Genomic DNA, 26,707 nt, shown 5'->3' with positions numbered 1-26,707 from the left:
TATTTCAAGAAGATAGACATGACCGAGAATGTCAAATGCTGCAAAGTAAGGTGAGGTCTAGAAAGAGGCCATTGGATTTGGCATTTGGAAGTTAAAAACATTTGAGATAATTTTTGGCACAATGATAAAAAAATAAATCAGTCTGAAGAAATGAAGAAGTCAAGAGACAGTGAAGAACGTGGGGAAATGAGTGGATGCTGATTTTTAAAGAAAATTAGAACAACAGAAGAAGAGAACAACAGCCAAGCTATGGCAGATTAAAGGAGTATTAAGGTTGACAGAGGTTTTTTGTTTCTAGTTTTTTTGTTTTTTTGTTTTTTTTAATGTCAGGAAGATGTTAGTGATTTTTTAAAGAGGGAAGAACCACTGGAGAGCAAGAGATGGAAGACTTTATGAGACCAGCCAGCACTTATTAGACACTTAACAGGAGTCAACCATTATACTGGGAGATAAGGATATTGTATAGATAGAGATAAGTGCTGTTTAATTCTCAGACTAACTCTTAAAGTTTAATATTACCTACCTCTTACCAGTGAGGGAACTAGAACTTGGAAGGTTAGAAACTTTCCCACGGCCCACATTTAATAATAGCAGAGCTGGGATTTCAAGCTAATCTTATTTATTTAGCTCCAGAGCCCATGTACTTTCCACCTAATCAAGATGCCATACTTGAGAAATAAGGTTTTTCCCTACTACAGGAGGAAAGAAAGGGAATGGGTGGGTAAAAAAAGAGATTCTGAAGTAGAAAACACTTTTAGGTGCAAGTCTAGGTGAGCCAGGTTAATACCTGAGTGTTCCTAGAAAACAGTCTTACCTTACCTGCAATTACACATTTGACTCTGGCCAAATGCAGATACTTCCCATTTGCCCTCCAGATCTGCCCTCTCTGCCTCTCCATTTTGCTCTGAGACCTAGGAGGTTGACCCTTATGAACAGCATAACTGGCTTCCCTGCTCTCTAGCTTCTGGTTGGGTCCTGCCAAGGGAGGCAATAGCTAGAGATAGAATAAGGATGGGGACTTAGGATTTGACCCCAACTTTCTACTTGCCACATCACAGCAGATTGACTACATTCTTGTAGTAAAGGCCACAGCTCCCTTCAGGCAGCCCTCCCCTATGGCTGTTAACCAACCTCCACGGTGCTTCACTATCCTTTGCTGATTTCCCTTAACCCCACCCACACCTTTGAAAAGAATTGCTTTATTAAACTCTCTTCCATTACCCTGTCTGAGTGTAATATCTGTGTCCTGCCAAGCCTCTACAAGCCACATGGTCACATATGTTCCTGAACACTTCTTCATAATGCATAATATAGTCACCCCCTACATGCATCCATTTTCCCATACACTTAAATATCACACTCATATATATACATCTACCAACTGTAAGGTCTTCAGAATGGAAAACATGAGGCATTTTTCAGAATATAAGAGAGTACTAAGCTGAACCTTGGAATTCAATATCAGTTTAAACCTCACACCCAAAATAATTTAAGAATCAATAATGCTTAATCATAGACCTTAGTAATCTCAACTCTTTCTATAAATTGCCTAAAGAAATAAATCGTGGATTTGACTGATCTTGGTTCAGAATGGAGAGAAAGGCACCAAGATCTGAAGCTACAATTAAGTTCAAGTTCAAAGCTCTTCCCAGTTCTGGTCTTAAAAGGGAGGCTAACCAATCTTTCTGTTATGATTCACAGGCTATGATAGAAACTTAATTTAAAATATTAATTTGCTTTTCAAAAAAAGTAATGAAAAAATGGACACCCTTAGAATTGCTGTTTTCTTGTCTTCCCTTCTCTATCTCCCACCCTCCACCCCCAACCAAAACAAAATTGTGTTTTTTTCTTTAATTGTTGACATTCATTTATTCTGAGAAGGTGAAACAACCTAAGTTTTATTTTAATGTGTACTTTTTTCTCAGGCTCTGAGCTAGTACTGTTAAACGCTGGTAAGAAGAGGCCTCCTTTGCACCAGAGACGGTACCTTCGGCAATGTGGGTAAGCACAGCAGTAGGTGCTGACACTAACATTTACTCCATTTAAAGCCTTCAGTCCTGGCTTGTGATTTCAAGCCAGTCACCACCTCCCTCTTTCTATGTAGGCCTCTGCATATTTCATTTATAACATAACAGGTTTATAATAAATCAGTATTTTGCAATTTTTTCAAGTATGGGCATTGCTTTTATTTTTTCCCCCTCTTTAATTCCCTACCGCCATCTCCACCCCCAACCTACCAATGCTGCCATCTCCCCACAAGAACTGGATCTCTGAAGGCGCAGCGTCTCCCCCCACACGCTAGCTGTGTGCACCCAGGCCGGTGCCCCCGGACTTCCCCCCACCAGCCTGGCACACCCGGGGGCCCCCCCGCGCACCAGGACCCTCCGCGTGTAAAGCAGACATGCTAACCACTACACTATGGAGACCCACCCCCAGCATTGCTTTTTGTATTTAGAAAAATAGCACAATGACTTTAAGTATTTGGTCCACTAGCAGTGCTCAGTGCATGTGTGGCTTCTTGGAGTCTTTGCAGTAACTGCACAGTCCCCTGGGAATCTTTAATACATGTTAATACATGTTAGCCATATGTTAGAACCTCTAGACTCCAAAATAACTTCTAGTTCCAGCATGGTTTTTGTTTTTAGTGTGAATGCCTGAAACCTGGTATTCATGTAAGACCCAGCATGTATAAGTCCCTATTTAGAGTCAGACCTAATCTACTCAAGCATCAGGGGTCAAGTTTTCCTCACTTTGGACCTCTGATCTAACAAAGCTTAGATTTGAATTCCTGAGGTAGTCAGAGATTTTAGAGAGAAGCACTGGAGATAGTGTCTAAGCAAGAGTTACCTAATATTAAGGAGGAGGCCCCACCACTGGCTGCAGTTCACACATCTGTCTAGATTTGCCTTAGATCTCTGGGAGATCAGTGGGTACAGAGGATCTACCCAAATATTTCCCACTCTCAATATCACATTTTGAAACAAACAAACAACAACAACAACAACAACAACAACAAAACCCCAAAACATCCCTGTTGTATGGGACTAGGTTCTTAAGGTATGATTGACCCAGGTGTGATCAACACAGGTGTCATCCCCCAATCCCAAAATCTTTCTTAGAATTTTGGAAAGTTTTGCTCAACATAAAGAAAGGCATCTGGGTTAGCTGGCTTAAGCATCAGATTAAACACAGTGCCATGGAGAGGCACAGGAATGGCTGAGATAACTTCCAGAAGGCTTTTCCATTTCTGTCCAATCACATGAACACAAAGGTGGTGATTTAGGATCCTATTCTTCTAACCAGAACTTGCCTCATGACACAATAGGGTGTACCTGGAGTGCTACTAAGAACCTACCCTTTTCCTGTGAAAAACACCAGATTTGAGTTTTTCTGAAACTGTCAGACAACCACCCAGCAGGAGGCAACTCTTAGAGCTACAACTCTCAGGGCCATTGTCACCACAATCCGTTTGGTCCTGAGACACAAAGCTCTGGGACTTCTGGAGTATCATACAAAAACAGATCCAAGAGCTGTCCAGGGGTAGGTTGCGGGGAGAGTTGAAAAAGGAGTGAGGGAGACACTCCCAGAGCCCCATAGAAATGAGCAAGAGTCACCCTGTTCAAAAGTCCCCTACCTCTGGCCAAGAGTTTCCATGGAAACCTCTTAAGTTCTATCTATAGCAAGAGGAAAAATTAAAAAGAAGTATCCTGAGATATGCATGAATTAGCTCCAAGGAAGGCAGGCAGAGAAGGAAGGAGTGGGGGCTCATGTGAAAAGAAACAGAGCTGATCATTATCCTAATATATAAAAAAGGCCCTGTGAAAACCAAACTGCTTTCAGTCACAGAATCAGGAGAAAGGTGGGGTAGACAGGTAGGTATGAGGCACTAGGTGGAGATGTACTCACATGTATAAGCAACTACAAAGATCTCAGGTCAAAAATTCTTTCCAGAGAAGGAAGAATAGTGCAGTAGGAAGAGAGCATAGCTGGTGGTAGTGTTCAAATGGGGACACCAGCAGCTTCCTATACTTTTTAATTACTTCAGGCCAACTGTAAAGTTAACCAGTCACCCACATTTCTGCATTTGAACACTTCGAAAATCAAGCCCTACAATCATAACAAAATCTCTGCAGATGTATAGTGCATCTTTGTTTTATAAAACTGCAACACTCTGATTCACCTGTAAAAAAAGTCTCTGCTAAACATATTTTCTCCTAATCATGATGTCAGATGAAGTTCGAGTGAGAAAGGAGTATGAGTCTTAAATGTTATGCAATTTGCTTTTTAAATACAGGCCACGAGGATCAAAGAACTAAATATAAGAGCTAAAACTATAAAACTCTCAGAAGAAAACATAAGCACAATATTTGTGACCTTGGATTAGGCAATGGTTTCTTAGATATGATACTAAAAGCACAAGCAATAAAAGACAAATAAACTGGACATCATCAAAATTAAAAACTTTTATGCTTCAGAAGACACCATCAAGAAAGTGAAAAGACAACTTGAAGAACTGGAAACAATTTTATAAATTATATATCTGATAAGGGACTTGCATCTAGAATATCATTAAGTCCTCACTTAACATCATCGTTATAATCTGTGACTAAGAGAAACAATGTAACAAAACCAATTTTACCTTAGGCTAATTGATATAAACAAGAGTTAAGTTCCTACAGTATCTCATTAGCATTATAACAAAACAACATTGAATGAAACAATGTTATTTGAGGACCTGCTAGTTACAGAGAACTATTACAACTCAATAATAAAAATATAAAACAACAATTTTCAAATGTGCAAAGGATCTGAATAGACATTTCTCCAAAGATACACAGATTGGCCTATAAGTAAATTAAAAAATACTCAACATCATTAGCCATCAGGGAAATACAAAGCAAAATTACAATGAGATACCACTTCATATCCACTGGGATGGTTATAATGAAAAAGACAGATGACAAGTATTGGTAAGGATGTGGAGAAACTGGAATCCTTATCTATTACTGGCAGGAACATAAAATGGTACAGTCACTTTGGAAAATAATCTAGGAATTCCTCAAGATGTTGTACACAGTTAACACATGATTTAGCAATTTGACTCCTAGGTGTACACCCAAGAGAACTACAAAAACTTTTATTCATAGCCACATCATTCTTAACAGCCAAAAAGTAGAAACAATTCAAATGTTCACCAACTGATGATTAGATAAATTAATGGGGTATAACCATACAACATGCCACAACATAGATGAACCTTGAAAACATTATGTGAAGTCAAAGAAGCCAGTCACAAAAGACTACATATTATATGATTCCATTTGTAAGAAACACCCCAAATAAGCAAATCCATAGAGACAGAAAGTAAATTAGTAGTTGCCCGGGGATAGGGAGATTGGGGAGGAGTTAGGGAATGACTTAATGGGTACAAAACTTCTTTGTGGGGTAATGAAATGTTCTAAAATTGATTGTAATGATGGTTGCACAAGTCAGCAAATATATTAAAAACCATTGGATTTGACACTTTAAATTGGTTAATTATATGGTCTGTGAATTAGAGCTCAGTAAAGGTGTTATTAAGAAAAATAGAGCATGAAAAACTGTAACATACTGATCCTGCCTTTATTTAAAGTTTTGATATTTTGTTCATCATGGATTATTTTGTATTATTAGTATTTCAAAAATACATTACATTAATATTTATTTTGATTACTGAGTTTTCTGTCACCTACTTAAATTTTGTACCTGAGACGAGTGCTTCACTTGCATCTCCCTCATGCCAGCCATGAAGTGAGTGTGTTAACAAAGACATCATAATTTAAAGAGCCTTCCCTGGTCCCCAGAATGATCTGTTGGAGGCTTCCTTCCAGATTTCTCAGTTTTCTGTTCCTTTCTCCCAAACCTGAGTTGTCAGTTTTGCATGCTCCACCATTAACTCATCTGATGTAGTTTTGCTGCTCCTTTGTACACACTTTCCCCCACTGGCTTCATGTGAGTGAGTGAGTGAGTGTGAGTGTGTGTGTGTGTGTGTGTGTGTGTGTGTGTGTGTGTGTAATTAAAATGAAAAGAAAAGAAAGCAGAGTCTACAAATTATACAACAGTAAGAATGAAATGGATCTCTAGGAGAATTCCAAAACTATATTATTTCACAAGATGGTTCTAGGGACATTCAGAAAGCAAAGTGGTTAACGATAGCAGCCACTAAAGTTTCACTAAAACCAAGGAATGTCAAATGAACCTTATTGCCTTTTTGGATACAGTCATTAAACTACAATAATAGATTAAGGAATTGTAAAACAGTGATTATCTAGATTTTAGTAATGCATCCAGCAGTATCTTTATATCATCATTAACAAGATAAAGAAATATAGGCAAAATGATTATATATTAAAAAGAGTTGTAGCCATTTTATTGATGGTACACAAATCTAGTTTACTATAAGATCAATATATGTCAACAGAGCAAAGCAGCTGCAAAAAAAAAAAAAATCTAAATTGATCTCGGGCTACACCCAAGTCCAAATGTCTAGAAAGAGGCCTGCTCTAGTCTCCAACTGACTTCTGAGAAGTACTGTCCTCCATTCTGGGGTTTCTACGTTTGAGGAGACATTAACCAACTGAAATGCCTACAGAGGAGCACAAAGTGGCTAGAGAAGAGAATCAAAAGATTACAAAACATTTTTTGTGAAAAAGTCGAGGTCAGGAGTTTAGTGTACATTGGTGAAGCCGTAAGGGAAACATGATGGCTACTTTTAATTATTTGAAGAATTAAAAAAAAAAAAAAAAAGGAGAGGGGGTAAGAAAGAAAGAAAAAGAAAAACTGAATCATGTTAATTTAACTCAGGGCAGAGTTAAAGCCCAATAATAGAAGCTATTTTTTCAAAAATCAGCTCAACAAAAAGAAGTGCCCCTCCTACAGCCTGAACTGTCCCACAGTCAAATGGTCTGCCTTGTGAGGTAGACAGCTACCTTCGATGAAAGCGTAGAAGTTAGAAAACCTACTAGGATGTTGTAGATGGAATTTAAATAATTAGATGAGTTTGGAGTTCAAGTCTTATTGGATCCCTTCCAAATCAGAAATACTATGAATCTGTGTTTTTTCACTTTCTTCTAGCCTTTCATATACTTTCTGCTGCAGTATTTGCAAAATGTTCTTAAGCAATAACCCATTATTCTTACCTTTTTCCAGCCCCTCTTCCTCTCTCACTTTTTCCTTTTTAGGCTGACACAGTTCAATGCTTCATGCTCTTCCTACAACCTCCATCGAAACTGAGTTATGTGAGAAATAAAAAGAATAATAGAAAAAGAAAAGAATAATAGGAAAGAAGACTGAATTCAGGTGGCATATTGTGTCTGTTATGCTCTGATGTTGGATCCCTATTGCTTGCTTGCTCTGAAACACATGGAGATGTTCACTGAACTGGCTGATGAATTAGCCTCAGAAATGTCTACATATGCTGTTATCTTTCCACATGATTCTCGATGCTCGTAACATATTCAGTGTCTGTTTTCCATTTCTACCGGTAAGTTTCAAAGACAGACCATGACATTTTGGTCTCTGCTGTATTCTCAGGGAGGCACTCAATAGATAGTAATTAAATGAATAAAGAATTTCTCTTATCAGTGCCCCATATATTCCAGACTGATTAAGATTATGCTGATTAAAATCCTGCTTAAGACTAAGCGTTAATGCACAGAACTTGAGAGCTTAATAGGGATATCAGACAACACCTAGCATAACCTCTCCATTTGATAGATAAATAAACTGAGGACCAGAGTCATGTAATAGTGAGCTATAAAGTAGCAGAGCTAGGACTTGAAACCAGTTCTCCTGGTTTCTGGGAGACACAATGTTGTAGGAGTGAAAAAGCACAGGTTTTAGAATCAGATCAAACTCGGTTCCAATGCTAAGTCTTCCTCTAATTCCATGATCTTGGGCAAATTAATTAGTGTCTTGAAGCTTCAGAGTCTTCAGAATTAAATGGGAAAGATAATATCTTCAACTACATCGCTGGTAACTTTGATAACTATTATCAAGTCTACTGCTCCATCCACTACAACACACAGGCCCTTGGCTTTGTGCCTGTAGGAAAAGAAATATATCCATGCTGAGAAAAAAAAAGGGGGTGGGAACAAACAAACACCGAGTGCCTGTGATATGTTAAGCACTTTTTTCATACTCAGTCTAAAACACTCAGGAGCCACATACAAAGTTACAGAACAACTGCCATTCACACAGGTGCCCTCTTCCAGCTGGGAGCATGTGGCTGTGAAAGGCAGTCTATTTTAATCAAATTCAATATCTCTTGTGAGTCTTTTCTTTGGATAGCTTAACTTTCTCCTCAAGTTCCTACTTTAGTGGCTTCCATATACAGAATAACAGAGAGCCACTAGAACTTATTATTTATTTATTTTTGGTAACTTCTAAGTGTATATTATCTTCCAGTTATTCTGGATGGTACTTGAGAGCAGAGGACAGGGAACATGTCTAGTTCAGAGATCTGTCACTGCGGGAGCTTAATTAAAGCCAGAAACAGATTAAAATGGTATAATGATCATTTACCCCTTGCCTCATCATCTGCTGCTTTTGATGTTCACGTCGATGCATTGTCTTCACACGAACAAAATGTACGACCTCATTCCCATTGTTACTATAAATTGTTTTCAGTTGTCTCTATTTAAATAAAGATGGGGAAGATAAATGAACAAACAAAACATAAACAGACTCATATATACAGAGAACAAATTGCCAGATGACAGAGGGATTGGGAGGCTGGGTGAAAAAGGTAAAGGGATTAAGTACATATTGGCATTCAAAAAGGTAGAAGAGAAGTCAATTATATGGCCAAAAGCTGGATTTGTTAATTTGCAACAACAAACCTGGAGATGAACCAGATGTCTACTGGATGAGCAGTAAGAAGGTCCTTGTGGTAACCCAGGTCACAATCTATGCTAATGGCACCCAAGCCCCAGTGCCTTTCCTCCTCTGGCTTTGTTTCTTCTAACAGCTAGGAGATGTGTTCACCACTTTGCTTTGAGTTGGGTACTTTGCCGCTTCTATTGCCTGGCACAGGATGTTATTTATTAGAAAGTAGTCCAATCTTCAAGCCTTTGACATAGATAAGTCTCTGTGGCACAACTGTTGGTTGACTAAGTCAAGACTCGACTTCAAGTGCCCTTCTTTTTTATAGAAGCTAGAAAGAATAAATATTTCGTTCTAGCCTCTTCTGCAGTGAGTGGTGGCTCTTTCCAGGGTCTGGCCAATGAGATATGAAGGCAAGTGTACTGGGAACCTTCCAAGAAAGTCTGTGCTTCCTTGAAAAGGGACAGATAATGCTGACCACCACATTCCCCTTTTTTCCACCTTAAACATGAACATGGTACCTGAGCAGTTATAGCCTTCTTGTAACCACAGAGTAATAGCATGAGGATCAAAAGCAAGAATGGTGAGGATGGTGTAGTGGAAATGAGCCTGAGTCCTCAAATGCATCGTCAAGTTTCTAAACCAATGTCAGAAACTACCTTTCTCTGGACTACTTATTGAATGAAAAATATCATGTATTTGTTTAAGCTGTTATTAGTTGAGTTTTCAGTAAATTGAAGCCAAAGACATTCTAACTGAATCACTCTTTTGAAGCAATCACTTGCAACCAGACTAGATGAGCACATAAATATGATTATGACATTATCCTGCTTAAATTCCTCCATAATTCTTCACTGTCTTTAGAAAAAAAGTCTAAGGATCTTAGCATGGTATATAAGGTCTCTGACAACCTTACCTGGTGCATCTACCCAGGCATATCACATCTCCTTCAAGCCATCCCTCCTACTTTATATCTAGTAATTTCAAATAGCTAAATATTTTCTATAAAAACCACACTTTTTTTGGCCCCTGTGACTTTGCTTATGCTTTCTCTGCCTAGGATGCTCTTCCAAACTTTCTTTGCCTGCTCTCATTTATCCTTCAAAATATAAATGCTTAAGCATCTGCTCATCCAGAAAACTTCTCCATACTACCAGGTAGGGTTGAATGCCCCACCCCCCTCTATATTAATATAGCACCTGGACATATTTCTACCTCTGCCCTAATCGTAATAGAATTAAAGTATCTGTTTGCAAATCTGATTTCTTCCCTAAACAGTGAATTTCTCTGATAGCTGGGCCTGTAACTTTACTTTTCTTTGAAATCCTAACGCGCAGTGTCTCTGGTGCAAAGTAGTTGCTCAGTAGGTAACTGCTGAAATACATTGTGCTTCAGATGTATGTATACACATTTTTCCTGGGTGGAAGAATTTTGAGTCAAATATTTATTCATTCATTCATTCATTTTACAAAGGGAAAATCTTCAATAATCCGAAAATACTAAGTCATGAAGATAGAAAATTAGAAAGAAAAAAAAAAACAATCGAATAAACAGAAATTTCTTTAAAATGTTGTAAATACAATCAACAGAAAACTCATCTGCTTGAGGAAGAAGATAGCTCCAATAATAAATTGACAATCATTGCCATACGGTCATCATTCAGTAGTAGATAGATTTAAGGATAATATGAGCTTGTGGTTTAAGGGCAGAGAACTGAGTTTGGAGGCAAGTAGTATGGGAAAGAGGTAATAACTGCATCAATGAAATCATCCAGTTTTTAAACATTTACTCATCTAGCTATCAGAATATAAAGCTATAAAATCTCAGTGTACAGATAGAATTCCCTTTGTTACAGCTTTTGTTTCCAATTTCTTTAATTTCTCCTTCTGTCTATATCCTACATCTTCAAATATGTACTGGTTTCACCCATTTTGAGAAGAAAAAAAATCTTTGATCAATTCTGTGCTCCAATTATCATCTTCATTTTCTTTTCTTTTGGCCACTGAGCTTCTAAAATGAATAGTGTATACTACTGTGACCATCATCTCTTCTTTTACTTATTAATCCCATGACATAGGGCTACTGCCCCCACTGCACTACTGAATTGTGTTCTTCCAGATCACTGATAGATCCATCATCAAAATCAATCAACAAATTTCTCTTGGTCTGTAATGTCTTTATTTTCTCTTTGTTACATCTAACACCTATGACCTCCTTCTCTCTATACTTTCTTCAAACTCTTTCTGAGCTTCGGTGACTTGACAGTAGTTTAATTCCCCAATCCTATCTTCTCTGGCATTCAGAGGAATGCCAACTGCACAATGCAAAGTCCAGAAAAATTTAGAGAAGGGGGATATGACAGAGGCAATCAGCTTGGAAATTTGTCAGAGAAGATTTCAAAATCCATCTATAGCTTCCAGACTACTTTGGCTCTACAAAATGAAGTCCCAACTCCTAAAATTACTATCAGTGAGTCTCTAATCTACCTTTTCAATCTTATCTCTCATTCTTCCCTAATAAAACACCATATAGTAGGCATTCAGTAAATATATGTTGACCAAACAGATGAGTACAGAAACACTTCATTCCTGGATAACTCATCATCCACCCCAGTCCCACCATTCAACAATATAACATGCCTTGTACTTGCTCATCCCTAGAGTTTGTTCACATCACCTTCTTAGTGTGAGATGCTTTCCTATTTATTTTCCACCTATGTAATCTTGCTCACTGGTCAAGGCCCTGTATGAATCTCATCTTCTCCAAGACCTCTTCCTTATTAATGTAATATTTATTATGTTTCACATATTGGGCATTTAGTGTGTTTTTAATTATTTTTGAAATGATTTCTTGCCCAACAACATTCGAAGCCATGCGGAGATGAGAGGTATCTTATGCTTCTTTGTACCCCCAGCCCCATAAACATAATATAGCACCTTATATAGAGGAGATGTCTGGTAAATAGTTTCTGACGGCTTTGCTTCATATAACACAGTCGTGCTGGAAATTCAGGCTCTGAAATCAGACTTACATTTGAATCCCAGCTCTGAACACTAGTAAAATAACTTTGAAAATGTCATTAAGTCTCCGAAGTCTTGGCTTCCTCATCTGTAATAGTACTGACTCACAGCAATGCTGTAAGCTAAGTGAGATCATGAATATACTGTGCTTAGTATAGTGTTTGGCACATAAAAGTTGCAATAAAAGTTGTTGATGACTATGATAAAAATGATAAAAATGATGATTCTTTAGATATAAATTTGACTAGGATCAATGTCAAGGTCAAATGAACATCTTTTATTGAAACTCTGTGACTACTTTGAGGAAAGCTCATTCACAGAAGAGTACTTTCTTGTTTTATGCAACATTGGGTAAGACAAATGCCATCATGCCCCACCTATGCTCTGATAACTGAGCAACAGAGTTTTACATTGTTTTAATATAGCTCATTCCTAGGATTGCTTCTCCTACATCTGTCACCTCAGCACAGAGTGAGAGCCCATTAACACTACGCTGGGTGATCTGAAAAAAAAAAAAGCAGAGGGTTACTGTCTGTTGCTTTGCAGTAATTTAACCAAATGGTAGACAAGTGCACCAAGAAGCTGTTATCAAAGTAAAATTTGGAGGTTGTAATGCCTGGAGGGTCAGTGATCTGAAGGATGCCAAGACTGTTTTTTAACTTGCCCTTCCTGCATTAGACGTGAGCTAGGCTGCTTTCCAGTGTTTGTTCCAAAGATAGTAAATCTGTGGTTAGAAACTTCTGGACCTTAATGATACCCATGTTTGAGAGATGACTTCTTGAAACACTGGACTGTGGGTTTCAGTTAAATGTTTAATAGAGACAGTGGTTTATTATAAGAGGAAGGGGGCTATAAGTTGTAATGCTTTACTATTTTCTGTCTCAGAGACTCAACAGCAAAATGGTCTAACTTGGAAAGCTAGATTCAGTTTCACTGGGGCAGGGGAGAATTGGACAGACAAAACATAAAATCAGCGAGTGAGTAATTTAAGAACAGATGGAAATAATAACACATATAACACAGGGACAATCCAGACAACAAACACACAATTTATAACACTTTAGAAGCAGTTAACAGCATCTGAACAGACCAGTCAAAGCCTAGAGATGGTTGATAAACTGAAACACCTACTACATCTCACATTTCTCTTAATGGCTAGCATGCCTAAGTATATACTCAGTAAAACTATTAACATGGATGACTACATGGCTGTTAACTGACATTTTGTCCAACCGGAATTCTCCCTTGGGGAAGCAAAATCAGAGAGTAAAATAATCAGCAAATAGGAAAAAATTCTCCAAAATGACCATGAGTTCTGTACAGCTAAACTCTTAGGGACCTCAAGCTCTAACAAAAAGAGCCTGTATGATTTCTTTGAGAGTTTCACAATATAATTTATTATTAACTAATGTGCCAGGGAGACAGAGATGGAAGACTAGGACATTTTCTGGGGAGACTAATTTACTTAGTCTCCATATATTTTCTTGTCTATAGTCAAATGACCTTCTCCCACCTATGTATGTAAGAGAGAGAACTTGGAGATTTCCTTCTTTCAAAGCATATTTTACCCTTTTCTAGTATGCCTTTCCTGGGGGGGGGTGACAAAAATCTCAGAGGTAGGGATGTTTGCTTAGTACTGGCTTCTGCAGACCTAAGCATCCAATCCATCAAACTGACCAACAGGGCAGTGACTTGGAAGAATTTCCACTTCTACAAGGAGCCCTGCTTCAGATTCCCCCATTTGGATGGGTCACACAGTCTGTGCATACCCTAGCAGGCCAGAAGCCAGGTAATCAATGACACAATCAGGAAGATCCATGCTCACACTATTTAAAATTTATCCATACCCACGAACCTTCCCGCTCTAAGACCCAGTAAGCTCTACTGCTGCTACACATGGTTCTAGCCTCTCTGCTAGAAAGAACGTTTTAAAACCTTGCTTCAGTGCTCTGTAATTGAGGTGAACGAATAAACAGGCAGATAAAACATAGCCAAGACATTTTGTTTTCTGATTTCTAAGCTCTCTTTGAATGACAACAATTGTTCATAGATATCTAAAGACTCAAGTTCTCTTGGTATTGTATGTAGAACACAGACATGCAGTTGCACCAAACTATAGATGTTGCAATGATGCAGCAAAATGCCTGCATCATTGAAACAGGGAAAGCCTGATAATGGGGCAGGCATGTGTGTGAAGGGGAACAGATAGTCAGGACAAACCATAGGGCACTCTAATAGAACAAGTCAGAAAGGGCCAGATAGGCAGGGCTCATCACCTACTGGTGCTATTCCCTGACTGACAGATCTTTTGTCTGCCTCAGGTTCTGGTGACAACACCTGGAGAAAGTAAGTAGCTCAATGGTGAATCAACCCCATAGAATATGCTTGATTGGATGAAAATGGAAACCATTGTTATTTGGCAGGAGTGGAAATGTGGGAAATGGCCTAGAAAATTTACTTCAAGAAACTAAAATTTCATGAAGTGAGAGATAGAAATTGTTCTCTGGAAGAGACAAATTTATTTTAAGTCGCTGACAATGTGAAATAAAATAAAATGATAAAGCCCATTTAAAAATAATTCTGTAGCTTGGACTTTCAAAAGTCCCAGGTGGAAAAAGTTTGTAATCATTTGTTTTAGAAACTCTTCAAATATCTGTTAATTGGGCTCTGCACCTAGGCATAACATAGAGCCTGGTGGCAGATAGACTATGAGATGTCATCTAGTACAGCATTCAGTTTCCAGAGAGGCCCATACCTAATTAGTTCCAGAAGGGTAGGACTAGCCAATGTTGAATTTCACAACCTTTCTTGGTCACCCATTTAATAATAAAGAGCTTCGTCTTTGATAACAGAAATAAGACAATGCTAATTTAAGGTACATGGCCACTGACACACATACTGCTGAAACAACCTTTTATCTAGGTATAAACCCTAGAATCTCAAAGTACCTCTGAGATCTGCCAGCATATCAACCTCTAATCCTCTAAAATGTTCATTTATTCCTCCCTTAAATCTCTTCTTCAATATTATCTTGCAGTTAATCAATCATCATCTGGCTTTACTATCCTCTAGGTCACTTTCCTCAATAATCATTTCACCAGCAATCGCAATGCCTTGTGGTTTTGCCAAACCTTCTGCTACAATCAGCTGCTCTTTGCCCTACTCATGGGCCATTGTGAACACTGAGTGCAACAAAGTATGCTGTCCAACATCAACAGTTATCAGCACTGTATGCAAATCTTTTTGCTTGCCCACAGTCAATAATTTTGACTCTTTAAAACTTTTTCATTCTTCTTGAACTCCCTACTCCACTTCTTACTTTCCTCTCGAAAGATGACTTCACTTTTTTTCATGAAGGAAATAGAAATTACTGATTAGTTACCTCTTGATGTTACCTCTTGAAGTGGCTTCCAATGGTTCTTCATATCTACACTTCAGAAAATAACACTCATCTTTTTCTACTTTTCTACCTTCCTCCAAGAAAGGAGCATACTTTCTCTCCCTTTATAAAGTTTTAATGAGAATGAAATAAATCAATAAATGTAAAATACCTAGCACCAAGCTTAGCAGGCCATAAATATTGATTCCCATTTATTCTTTCATCTACAAATTTAATTATATGTTATATATGTTTATTATTATATATATTATAATATAATAATTACATACACATATATAATATGTACAGTTACCTTTTGAGTTCTTAAAGACCCTACTCTTAGCTGTCTTTTCTTTTTCCTGTATCTTTTTTTTTTAATTCATTTTTATTATGGTGACATTGGTTAATGAAATCCAGTAAGTTTCAGTATACAATTCAAACTTTCCTGTATCTTTAATCTCTCCCTTTCTCTCTAGTTTTCCCCCTTTATTGACAAATATATTCAAGGGCTTCCTCCCGTTTGGAAAAAAAACTTTTTTTCATTCTTACGTCTCTTCTAAGTTGTCACTTTCTCCTTTCCTTAAAGTACTGAAGTAGTGTCCCCAAACTCTCTGTTCCTCCAACTTCTCTGGGCAATGTTACTTACTATCTTGCTCCTCAACCATCTTTCTTCAAAACTTCATTGAAACTGTTTTTACAAAGTTTAATAATGACCCCTATACCTCTACTCCACTGGCCTCTTTTAAATATTTATCTTGCTCAAATTTTGATCTCATTACCTTCTCTTTCTACTCTGCTTCTTATCTGGTACTTCATATCTCAATTTATGGCTATAGACCTAATTCAGATAACTTCAGGCTAGAACTTTAATGCAATCTGTGTCTTCTCCACTTCCTTCCCTCAGCCTCTACCATCCACCTGCTACCAAACTTTGATGACTCTTCTTTACACTAATTCTCACATCTAGATAGTTTTTTCTAACCTTTATTGCCAGACTTCAGAGTTCATCAAATCTCACCTGGACTACTCAGCAGTCCCATGTGGCATTTGGCCTTTGGACTCTCCCTGTTTCTGTTCACCCTCCACAATGCTGCCACAGTTATTTTTTTTTTTTAATCTTCTCTTTTCACCCTCCTGCTGAAAAATGTCCACGACTCCCAGTTGCCTGTTAAGTACAAGCTGTATATACAAGCTTGACAATCTGACTCCAGCTTGCTGTTCCAGCCTCATCACCTCTCCTATAGCACACCTGTGATCTACTACATTACTCTTCATAGACACAGCCAGCACCTCACAACTCCATGGTTTTACACATGTTGTCCAACTGAAATATGATTTTTCTCTTCTCTATCTGGAACATGCCTAATCACTTTTTAAAACCCAGCTCAAATACAACCTTTTTTTTTTGGAAAAAGCCTTCTCAGATTTACCTGGGCTGTTCTGCTCACTGCTCTAAGTTTGGTCTTGCTATGCTATCTTATTCTTACCTTTTTATAACCATTAACAAGTTGTCTTTGACTCTTCTACTTTGTGTATCTTCCTCATTAGACCATGAATCTTTGAAGAAAAAAATTATTCAATGCTGTATCCCCAATAACCAAATGGTTTCTTGTTTAACAAATATTTGTTGTGAGAATATAAAAAGAGGATGTAGAAAAAAAACATGACAGAAATAAACAAGAACAGAACAGAATAAAATTACAACTTGTCCGCAACTGGTAGAGATAAGATATCCTAGTAGAAAAGAGTAGGAGATAAGCACACTTCACCAGTGCTCTGAAAAACCTAGATTCCAACCCATCAACTCAATTCTTTACACTGTCTATACAGGAATAAAATCTATAAAATGTGCAAGTGTCTGTATTCTTCTCTCTCCTATTCCAGGCTTATTTGTAGCACTTTTTATCCTCTCCCAAGATCAGTTGTCCAAACTTGATCACAGTATCATTATTTTCATGCAGGTATAAGATAGCCCAAAGGCTCGATGTCTAAATTAAATTTGCTGTTGCTAACAGATACCAGGCCTCAGATAGAAGAGTCAAACCTAGCACTAACATTAAACTCAGGTTCATGAGGTATCCAGACTTGTTAAGAATAATCAAACTTTGGAAGAAAAAAAGAGAAATAAGTGAAATTAGTCTTTAAATTCAAATTTAGAAGCCTTTTCCCCTCATTCACAGTTGGGAAAATGCTCTAGGAACATAAACCTGCGGTCCTCACTAACTTGTTCCTGCTTCTTGACAAGTCAAAATATATCATTCAGCTTGGGTTAGCCTTACTGCTAAATAAAGCCGCCAGCACAGCCTTTTTCACCTGAGTTTGTACTTTCTTAGACAAAGAAGCAGGAAGCTCATACATGCAAAAGACCAGCCAGAACCAGTAATTAGCATTCTCTATTGATTGCTGCCAGCTGAATTCAAATGGAGAGAATGGCCCAGCTAAGATGTAGAAAGACCTCAAAAGGCTCATTTATAGGCTTGAACCTTAAAGGACTTTCCTCAGCTCTCTTTTGGAATGGTAGCTTCCCTCAAATTCAGCTATAATTACTTTGCCTCATAGAAATTTATTTAGCCACTAGTCTAGCTGGAACAGGCTATGGGGCAAGAATCTTCCTTCAGGATAATCTACAAAAACAAAGGGATATCATAGTTATAAGAAGTAGGTATAATACCAACTTTCATTCAGCATTTTCTTTGACTTAAGTGTCAATAAAATTTGACAGTGATTAAAATACCAAAATCTAAAAGAAAGGTAGTAGGTCCCAATGAAAGTAGTATGTTCTACCTCTCTTCTAAATTCCTTTAATTGAGTTTCCATGTTTTATGGTTCCCATGTTTTAAAGAATCCTTTTGTCAACTAGAAGGAGGTGCTTATAAATTCCTACCTACAGAGATAGAGAACTAACGAAAGATGATGGGAAAGGCTATGAGAAGAAAAGGCACTGAAAATTTAGAATGGAATCCACAAGAGAAAGAATAATATTAAGTCCTGGCTCTACCACTTATTGCTTGCATGATCTTGGGTATCGTGTCTCTATGCTCCAGTTTCTGCAACTATAAAATGTGGATAATGGTAACTTATTTTGCATAAGGTTCTCATGATAATTAAATAAAAGAACAAAAGAGCTCTATTGGCAATAATATGATATGAATCATATTTTAATAAAAATAATATAATAATAATGAAGAGTTAAACGTGCTTTTGTTTACTGTCCATACTCATGAGAAAGCTAACTAGTCATCCTCAACAGGAAAGGGGAAACTTTCAGATAAAAATTTTGTTAAAGCTCTCTACTTCCAAACAACTTGAGAAACTCATTCTGGGGATTCATTTAAATAAAGACTTGAGCACAAACAGGCTCATGGTCTAAGTATAGAAGTTTGGGGAAAACATCTGACAAAATAATGATGGGGACAGTTGTGTTCAGATCCAATAGCTGTGGGACTGATGCTCAGGAATCATGCTCAACTCTGAGCACGACAAAGCTGAGAGACCTGAATGAGTGATGGAGGTTTTACACTCAGGAAGCCATACTTTGAACTAAAGAAAGTTCTGACTTGGGTTTATCTTATTTCCCTTTTCCCACAAGGCACATAAAAATTTTCCTTGGCCATGCCAGATGAACTGCCTGAACCAGATAGCCAAGAAGAAATAATGCTGAGAACAAATACATGGTGAATGCTTAATCGAAGGGAAGGGAAGAGAAAAGAAGGGAGGGGAGGGGAGGGGAGGGGTGGGGAGGGGGGGAAGGGAAGGGAAGGAAATTGGCTTCTCTTTCCTCTTAATAAATTGTCAGTCCTTCATTTCCTCAAGTCTTTGATCACACATCCATATGGCTTATGTCAATGCTCTCAGTCACTCTCTGCATCAAAGACTAGGTACCTTTTTAGAGTCACTGTAGGGAATGTTCTCCAACTAGAAAGCGTGTTTTGTTCCAGAAGGAAAGATCAGCTTCTACAAAGCTAGCCAGGAGGAAGAAGAGTTCCTTTAGGAGTCCCAACATCCGATCCATCGCTCCTTTTGAAGCCAGAACTGACTCAACAGCAGTCTTGTTCCTATCCAGTTCAGACACCAGACTTATCAAAACAGCATTTTAGAGGTTAATAGATAGAGGAGCATATAAACTTCAATATGTACAGCAAAAGAGCCAGTAAATACACAAACATGTGCATGGGAGTGACAGGCCCCTTGAATAGTCTTATAGGTTTACACCTACCCAACCAACCTTATATTATTAATTGGTCCCCTTCACATGCATTGTTGGTGAGTTTTTCCTCCAAGAGAATGGTTATGTGCTAAGGGGCATGCATTTGATTGCTATTGAATCTCCTGGGACTTAAGGAAGTAAGTCTGTGTCTAAACCAATGAAACTTTATCTGCTGTGTTCTAACTAAGTATGACATATACAACATTATTATTCTTGTTGCCTAAACATGGTCACAACAGCAGAGTACACATGAGCTCTGACCAGGCCAACAAATAGAGCGAGAGCCCAGATTCTAAGCAGGGCTTCCACTCAGGGTAAATTACGGCAAAGGGAAACTTTTCGTTTCCCATCAATGAGATCTCCAAGGAGAACTGGACCAAGAAGTCTCACAAGGGCTGGAATCAGACCCAATGCAAAAAAAAAAAAAAAAAAGGAATGCTGCCGAAGTCCTCCAGAATTCAAGTAATTGGAATTCTTCCTATTAACAAGCCCAAACCCAGCCAGAGAACAAGGTTCCTTTCTGGCTTCTTTCACCCTCATCAAAACAGTTCTTTATAGGCTGTTATCAAAGCCCAGGCTTCCTTCTTATCTAATTAAATGTAATATCATGCTAAATATTCAGCCACCCCAGCACTGGCTGTGTGGGTGTACTGGGTAAAATCTTCATAAAAATGCCATCATGGGGTCATTTGTTTAATTTCAATTCTGCAAAATATAAAAATAGAATGAGCTGCCTTGAAAGGTTGAGACTTGACAGCTTCAATGAGAAAGCTTCAATAGAACAAAAACCATACTGTTCCCCTAGATGGCTTGCTTTCTCCCTCTGCCAGAGGAAAAAGGGGAAGAGAAAAATCCTGAAAGAAAGGTGCTGCTTTCATTTATCTTCTGCTTTTTTTCCCTCTTTTGCCTTTTCTTGCACTTAGTCTCTGCAAGTCTCTGCATCTTCCTCTTACTCCATCTGTTTGCTCTCTCTCCACCCACTCCACTTGCTTCCTCTCTCTGCTGCCCCGCCCTCCGCTCCATCATCATTTTTATGTGTCATTTCTCTTCTCAGGGACCAGTTCTTTTCCCATTCTCTACGCCCTCACCTAAGTGATCCTTGCCTTCTGGGGCAGCTTATCTCCATGCAAGCTGGGTCTCACAAACTTTTTTAGGAGTTGTTCTTCTGCCCCATTCCCATCTCTATCCCCTACTTTTCCCCAGGTTCCAGACACTGAAAATGTTTAGAAAGATGGAATTTCAGAGATCAGTTAGATGACATGGCAGATGAGCCATAGGGGCTGCCTTTTTTCATACTCCCTTGTGTAGCCAAGTATGTTTATTATTCATTGAGCTCAGTAACTCCTGGTGGGGTGCGGGGTGTGTTGGGTGGGCAGGCAGGTAGTACCTCACTGTTCTTGTGTTTTGGACAAATCAGCTTTTTTTGAAGTTTTTTTTTTTTTTAATGAATGTTCAAGTTGTACTCTCCAATTCTGATCCTTGGAGAGTGGAAGCCCACAGCCACTTCCACATCAACCTTAGTACAATTCTGGCTCAGAAAGGGAAATTTCTCTTTTACCAGAGGCCCCGGGGCTGCACCAAAAGCCCACACCAGTCCTGAGAAGGGAAAGAAGCTTCCTGCTTCAGGTCCATTGGGGTCTCAGAAAGGGCCCACTATTTGATCTATTTCAAACCAAAGGATTCAGGTTGCTTCAAGCCTGTTAGTATGGCTGATGGAACGAACTCAATTTAACTCCTTGACTGCTAGAATAGGCTCCTTCCCTGTGGCATCTATGAAACAGGAGCTATCCTTCTTCCCTCCTGTGGATTGCCAGTCACTTTCTCTCTGAAGACAGAACTTCACTGTTGGTTTGAGGAAAGCCTAGCAGAAAAGGTGGTTAGCAGACCACTAACTCACAGAATCATGTGTCAACTCACTCTAGAAAAGAACTTCAATTCCTGTTTTTATTGCTGTCTTATGTATCTGCACTTGAGTGCACTGACATGTGTTCCCCTATCTAAAAAATTCTATCTTCACACACATCAAATGAGGCTTCAATAAATTAAGGTGACTCTCATAACAGCATATGACTACTCAGGATCCCATTTCCTAAAACATCCCATCCCCTCTTGGCTGTAACACTGTTTTTACCCTCTTGCCTCTTTCTGGAAATGTTCATTTGTTCTGCAGATGTGCAATGAATACCCACCAGGTATAAAGCAGAGTGGATACTGGGGCATCTCTTAGAAGTCAGAGCCTTGTATACACTAAAATAAAAAGGATATGGAACCCTGGCATCTGAAAGATAAATGCAGTGTTTCTGCTTTGTACATACTAAGGTTCTGGATCAAATCAACAAAATGATGGTTTTAGTACAATTTGAAGAATGATCATGAAGAGTCAAAAAAAAAAAATGTGATTCCTGATGGCCAAGCCACAGGTGCAAAAGGGAGGAAGGAGAGGAAGAGAGAAAAGATCCTGATCAAGATAAAAGAACAATGAAAATCAAAAGAGTATAAACTGCAGCAGGCATCCCAAGAGAAAGCACCCCATCAGCAGGGCAAGTGGATGGGTGATAATTCACAACAGAATTGTAAATAACAGCCCAAAGCCACAAGCAGCTGAAAACCACATGCCACCTGTGCAAAAGCAGTAGCCAGTGGGAGCAGAACAGTGGAAACCTCTCTGGAAGGCAGTTGCAGCCCTGGGGCTGGTGATTTCAGTTAGAGTAGACAGATCACATAAGTGTGTGATGGGAGAGTCCTGGCAGAGGAGTCAACAATGAGCTAATCTGCAAAGACATCAAATGACTGCTATGGTCCAAAAGTAAAGGTGAGAAGTGGTGGTAGCAACATCCTTTATAATGTGGCCTCCTTATAAAGATGTGATTTCATTCAAGGCCTATGATCCTTGAATACAGCTGAGCAAAAAAACAAATAAAGCATTCACATTTGATGACAATATCAAATTGGGCACTGTCGCAGCACCCCAGTTTGGCTAGGTTTTGGTCAGTTGATCATAATGGTTTCTTTCTAGCACTAGATACCAGAGCCCAGCCCCAAATCTCCAAACCCAAACAGCCTTTGAGTGTGGACAGGGGAAACCAGAACTTCCACATGTCCTCTGGAGACCCAGGGGATCCCAAATACCCCTGATGCCCAGTAGAGCTCTTGGCCCAAGTTGCAAGTTGAGGACAAGAACCTCTGAGCAAGTTACAAAGTAAATGAGCCCAGGGGAGGGGGCTTCAGGCAAACACCGGTGACCTCACCAGCGACCTCACTGTACACCATCAAAGGCAGCCAGTTCAAGTTGTGAGCAACAGTGAAGGTGACATGGTTAGGGATGTAGGGTATAAGCAAGATACATGATCTTCAAGTAAGAAACAAAGGCAGAGGCACCACTGAATATAAGGAATAAACGTTAACCTCACCCAGAGCACAAGACTAATTTGCTCAGAGAGGAAACAGATGATGATATTTTGCCCTCTAACCTGATAGATGCTGTCTAATGAGGGGTGGGAGAGGGGGGAAGAGAGAGAGAGAGAGAGAGAGAGAGAAACAGTTCACATTAGAATAGTGTGGATGCCTCTCTTTGAGTGTGCCTGTTCCACAGCGAGCCTGAGAATCAGGTTAGGGACAAAGTGAGACCTTGGGGTGGGGGATAGAAAGGCAGCATTTGCAATCTATTTCTAATATTAGTTTCTAGAGCTTAAAGAGAGAGAGCCTCAGCTGAGATATGCCCCTCTTGAAAAGCCCCCAGGCAGAGGGCTCCTTATCCATAAAACAGTATCTCCAAAAGGTGATGTGCCCACACAGATGCTGGCAGAGGTGACAGCTCAGCTCCCTGCACAAATTTCTTTGTCCTCATCCAGAGTGGTGCGGTGGGAGTTTTACATCTGCTGCTGTCATGAAAACATTTTATTACTTTTTACAAGTTTTTTAAAAATTTCCTTAGCTAAAACTAGGGATCTTCCAAGATGTGATGTGTACAATCCTTCCACCTTACCCCTCTTTAATTCTGGGTGTGGAATAGAGTCTCCCTCACAATTGTTCCAGGTCCAGTAGAACACAGATCCTAGGAGCACACTAATAACTGCTCATTCATATGTGGCCTTGGAGCCTGTGCACCTTGCTAAGAAATTTTTGAGGAATGAAGTTTCTCCAGGCATGAGGTTGGTCGATGAATGTGAACAAGTTGTTTGAGCTCTAACAACTTCATTTTAATGGCCACATCTCATCTCTTCTTTTACTCCTTGAGAGTAACTCTGTTTCTTGTGGAATGTGACGCCATGCATCCCTAGGGCCAAACCAGGAATTCCTCCAATTACTAGACCTCCCACCTCCACCCTAGAAGGAAATTAGGAAAGGCAACCTTCCCCTAGTATTACTAGGTATCTTCAGATAAACCCCAGGAGTTCTGCCTTGTCTTTCTTTCAAGTCTTGGGATTCTAAAATGAAAAGGAAATAGGCATAAGATTGATGGGGGTGGCCAGATGGGATGAGGGAAGCACTGCCCAGAACAAGAAGAGCCAGTGTGTCCAGCTCAAACTTTTGCCAGAAAGCTGGAAAGAGGCAGACACAACCTCCATGTCCACAGCCTTGCCCACACCATTTGCCTGAGCACATCTCCAAAACTAACGGAGAAAGAAGCGAGCTTAGCCATCTCTGGAAACTCATGAAGGAGGTAGTCTGTCCCAGTGGTTTCCTGGGGACATCAACTCTCAGGTGTGGACACCACAGCCAGGCCACAGTCCATGTTAATAGCTTTACCGTGCCCTCTGTAACTTCGAGGTTGCACTAAGAAAATTCAGATGAGAACGAACAGCAGATCCCACCCCCACCCCCAATGTTTCCACAACCTCCAGTTTCACCGGGATCCCTCATCATATGTAACCCGCGCAATCAAGTGTGTTCCTCCTAGGGCTCAGGAAGGTCAGGAGGATCTTACCTGGGTCGGCTAGGAGAGGCATTCATGCAGGCAGACTGGCCGGGCGTGCCGGGTCAGCGGCGTCCAGGACACACAGGCTGGCTACTGCTCACCTCATTTCCCCGCGAGCCTGGCTTTGCAAAGAAGAGAGCCAGCCCCATCCGGAGGAGGGGGGCGGGGAGGTACGGAACCTCGGGACACCGGAACCGAGCCTGGGTCGGGCCGGAGCCCAGCTCCCACAGCGGCGCACGGCGCCGGGGCGTGAGGAAGCTGAACGCCTCACCCCCGTCCCCCGTCTCTCCGTGGGCTGCGAGGCTCCGCTGTCCCAGTCTACATATCCCCTCCCTGTGCTTCTGCGATCCTCTCTGTGGTTCCTGACTACCTCGTGGTTTCCGCTGGGTTTCAGTCTCTCTCCCCTCTCATCCCTCTCTCTTCCCGGTCTCTCTCCTCCCCTCGCGCACCCTATCGGATTAAGACTGCTGCCTGGATTCCCTGGTGTTGCCTCGCTCCAACGTTTAGCACTGCAGTGTAACTCTGGGACACACAACCAGACAGTGCCTTTAAGACCCACCGCTCCTTTCAATATCGACCATCAAGTTTACTGCATCAGAAGCGCCGCTGCCTGGCGGCTAAGAGGAGATATTTAGCCCATTTGGAAACCAGATTCCCCGGTTCACGCTAAACTATGAAAAGGAGTGTAGGGAAGGCGAATGGCATAGATTCAAACAGTTCCCAGGTGACCTAGAGGGTCTTCAGGATGGGGTGGAACCCGGATTGTGTAGAGCTGAAATTTTGGCACTGCAAAGCAGGACAGAACCTGAGGAGTCGTAAAGGTTGAAAGTGCTTATTTTGTAGATGAGAATACTGAAACTCAGAGAGGTGCATTGACTCGCCCAGGATCACACAGCTAGCTTGGGAAGCTGAGACCTGAGTTATCTCCTTATTGGGGTATCCAAGTCTCCACACCTAAAAAAAGAATACACTGGTGTGGAGTGGCCCAGGAGGAAGAGTGTCAGTCGCCTTCATTCACTCTTGCCCAGTGCACCCATGTCTCCAGGAGGTCGACTGAATCCATGAAGAAAACATAACTAGCTCATTTGCAAATTAACACTCCACTCTTACCAGAATCTCTTCTAAAATCCTCCCTTCTTCCAGGAAAGCTGTGAAGAGTGAAAAACGACAAATGTGCAACAACACTGAAGCCACAAAAGGGTGAAATGAAAAATCCTTTCTCCTATCTTCCAGAGATCCAACTAACAAGATCTGCTTTATACAACCTCCATTTTCCACTTATTATTTTTCACATTCCTATCTTTCACATCATTCTAACCAGTCTCTAACACAGATATTTTCATACTTCCCACAAAAGAGAACACATTTTCCCCACCTGCTTTTTAGCCTGCACTAAAATACTACCTGACAGCATCAGCCTATTAATCAAAAGGGTTTTCTCACTGGAAGACTGCAGAGGAGGTCTAGTATTAATTCTCTCCCCCAAAGATGTTATTTTCCCTGGCAGAGTCTTCTCACTCACAAATGTCCTTCCATCGAGCATTTCATAACCCCAATGACAGCTCCTCTGAAACTATTTCTCAGGGCAATGGTATTTGGTGCCATCAGTGGCTCCTTCCTTCCTGCTAGGTGGGTTCCAATAACTGCATGCACTCATATATTTTCTCTTGGGAAGTTACAATGCCTATTTCACAATTATGTGCAGTGAGGTAACTCAAAGAATGATGAAAACTTCCTTAGAGTTATACCGTAAGTCAAGAAGAATTCCTTTGCCTAACGTGGCCATTGAGAAGCAGGAAGCAGAGTAAGAGTCTGAACTCTGGGGTAGTTACCCAATCCTCACTCTTTATCAGATTTGTCAATTTAGACACAGTCACTTAACCTCTCTATGCCTTAGTTTCCCTGAATTAAAAATGGAGAAAGTAATTGACCCTGCCTTGGGGGTAAATGAAGTTCTGAATGCAGACTGCTTGCAACTCAATACACCTTAGCTGTTATTCATATTGTTGTTCATATTGCTATGCAGGGACAATAGTCCTGTTAGGAAGCTCATACCTGCACTTACGAGCTGGGTAACCCTGATCAAGTTGCTTAATCCCTCCTCTGTTCTCTTTTAATCCAAGCTATCTTAATCTCTAAAATGGGGATAATACTATGTCCCTTTAGGACTGTTGAGAGAATTGAATAAAATCATGCATGTAAAACACCTAACATGGTAACCATTACATAACAAACATCCACAGAATATTAGCTCTATCCTCTTTATCTCCAGTTACCAGATGTGTAACTTTTCTAAGCCTCAAAAGATTGCAAAAATTAAC

At 39.9% G+C, this 26,707-nt stretch overlaps 1 protein-coding gene across 1 annotated transcript in view; it reads right to left on the bottom strand.

The window, feature by feature from the left end:
- GRAMD1B (GRAM domain containing 1B) overlaps window positions 1-24,510 on the bottom strand; it is a 217,787-nt gene extending 193,277 nt beyond the window's left edge. Inside the window, exon 1 of the mRNA XM_023524858.1 lies at window positions 24,396-24,510. Coding sequence (XP_023380626.1) covers window positions 24,396-24,421 — 26 coding nt within the window. The 5' untranslated portion in view covers window positions 24,422-24,510. The remainder of the gene's footprint in view (window positions 1-24,395) is intronic.
- Between the last annotated feature and the right edge of the window lie 2,197 nt (window positions 24,511-26,707).

The sequence above is a fragment of the Pteropus vampyrus genome, unplaced genomic scaffold (assembly GCF_000151845.1).
Source record: "Pteropus vampyrus isolate Shadow unplaced genomic scaffold, Pvam_2.0 Scaffold502, whole genome shotgun sequence".
NCBI classification, from domain to species: domain Eukaryota; kingdom Metazoa; phylum Chordata; class Mammalia; order Chiroptera; family Pteropodidae; genus Pteropus; species Pteropus vampyrus.
The sequence above is the reverse complement of the archived record's forward strand: the minus strand, read 5'-3'. Positions and strand labels throughout refer to the sequence as shown.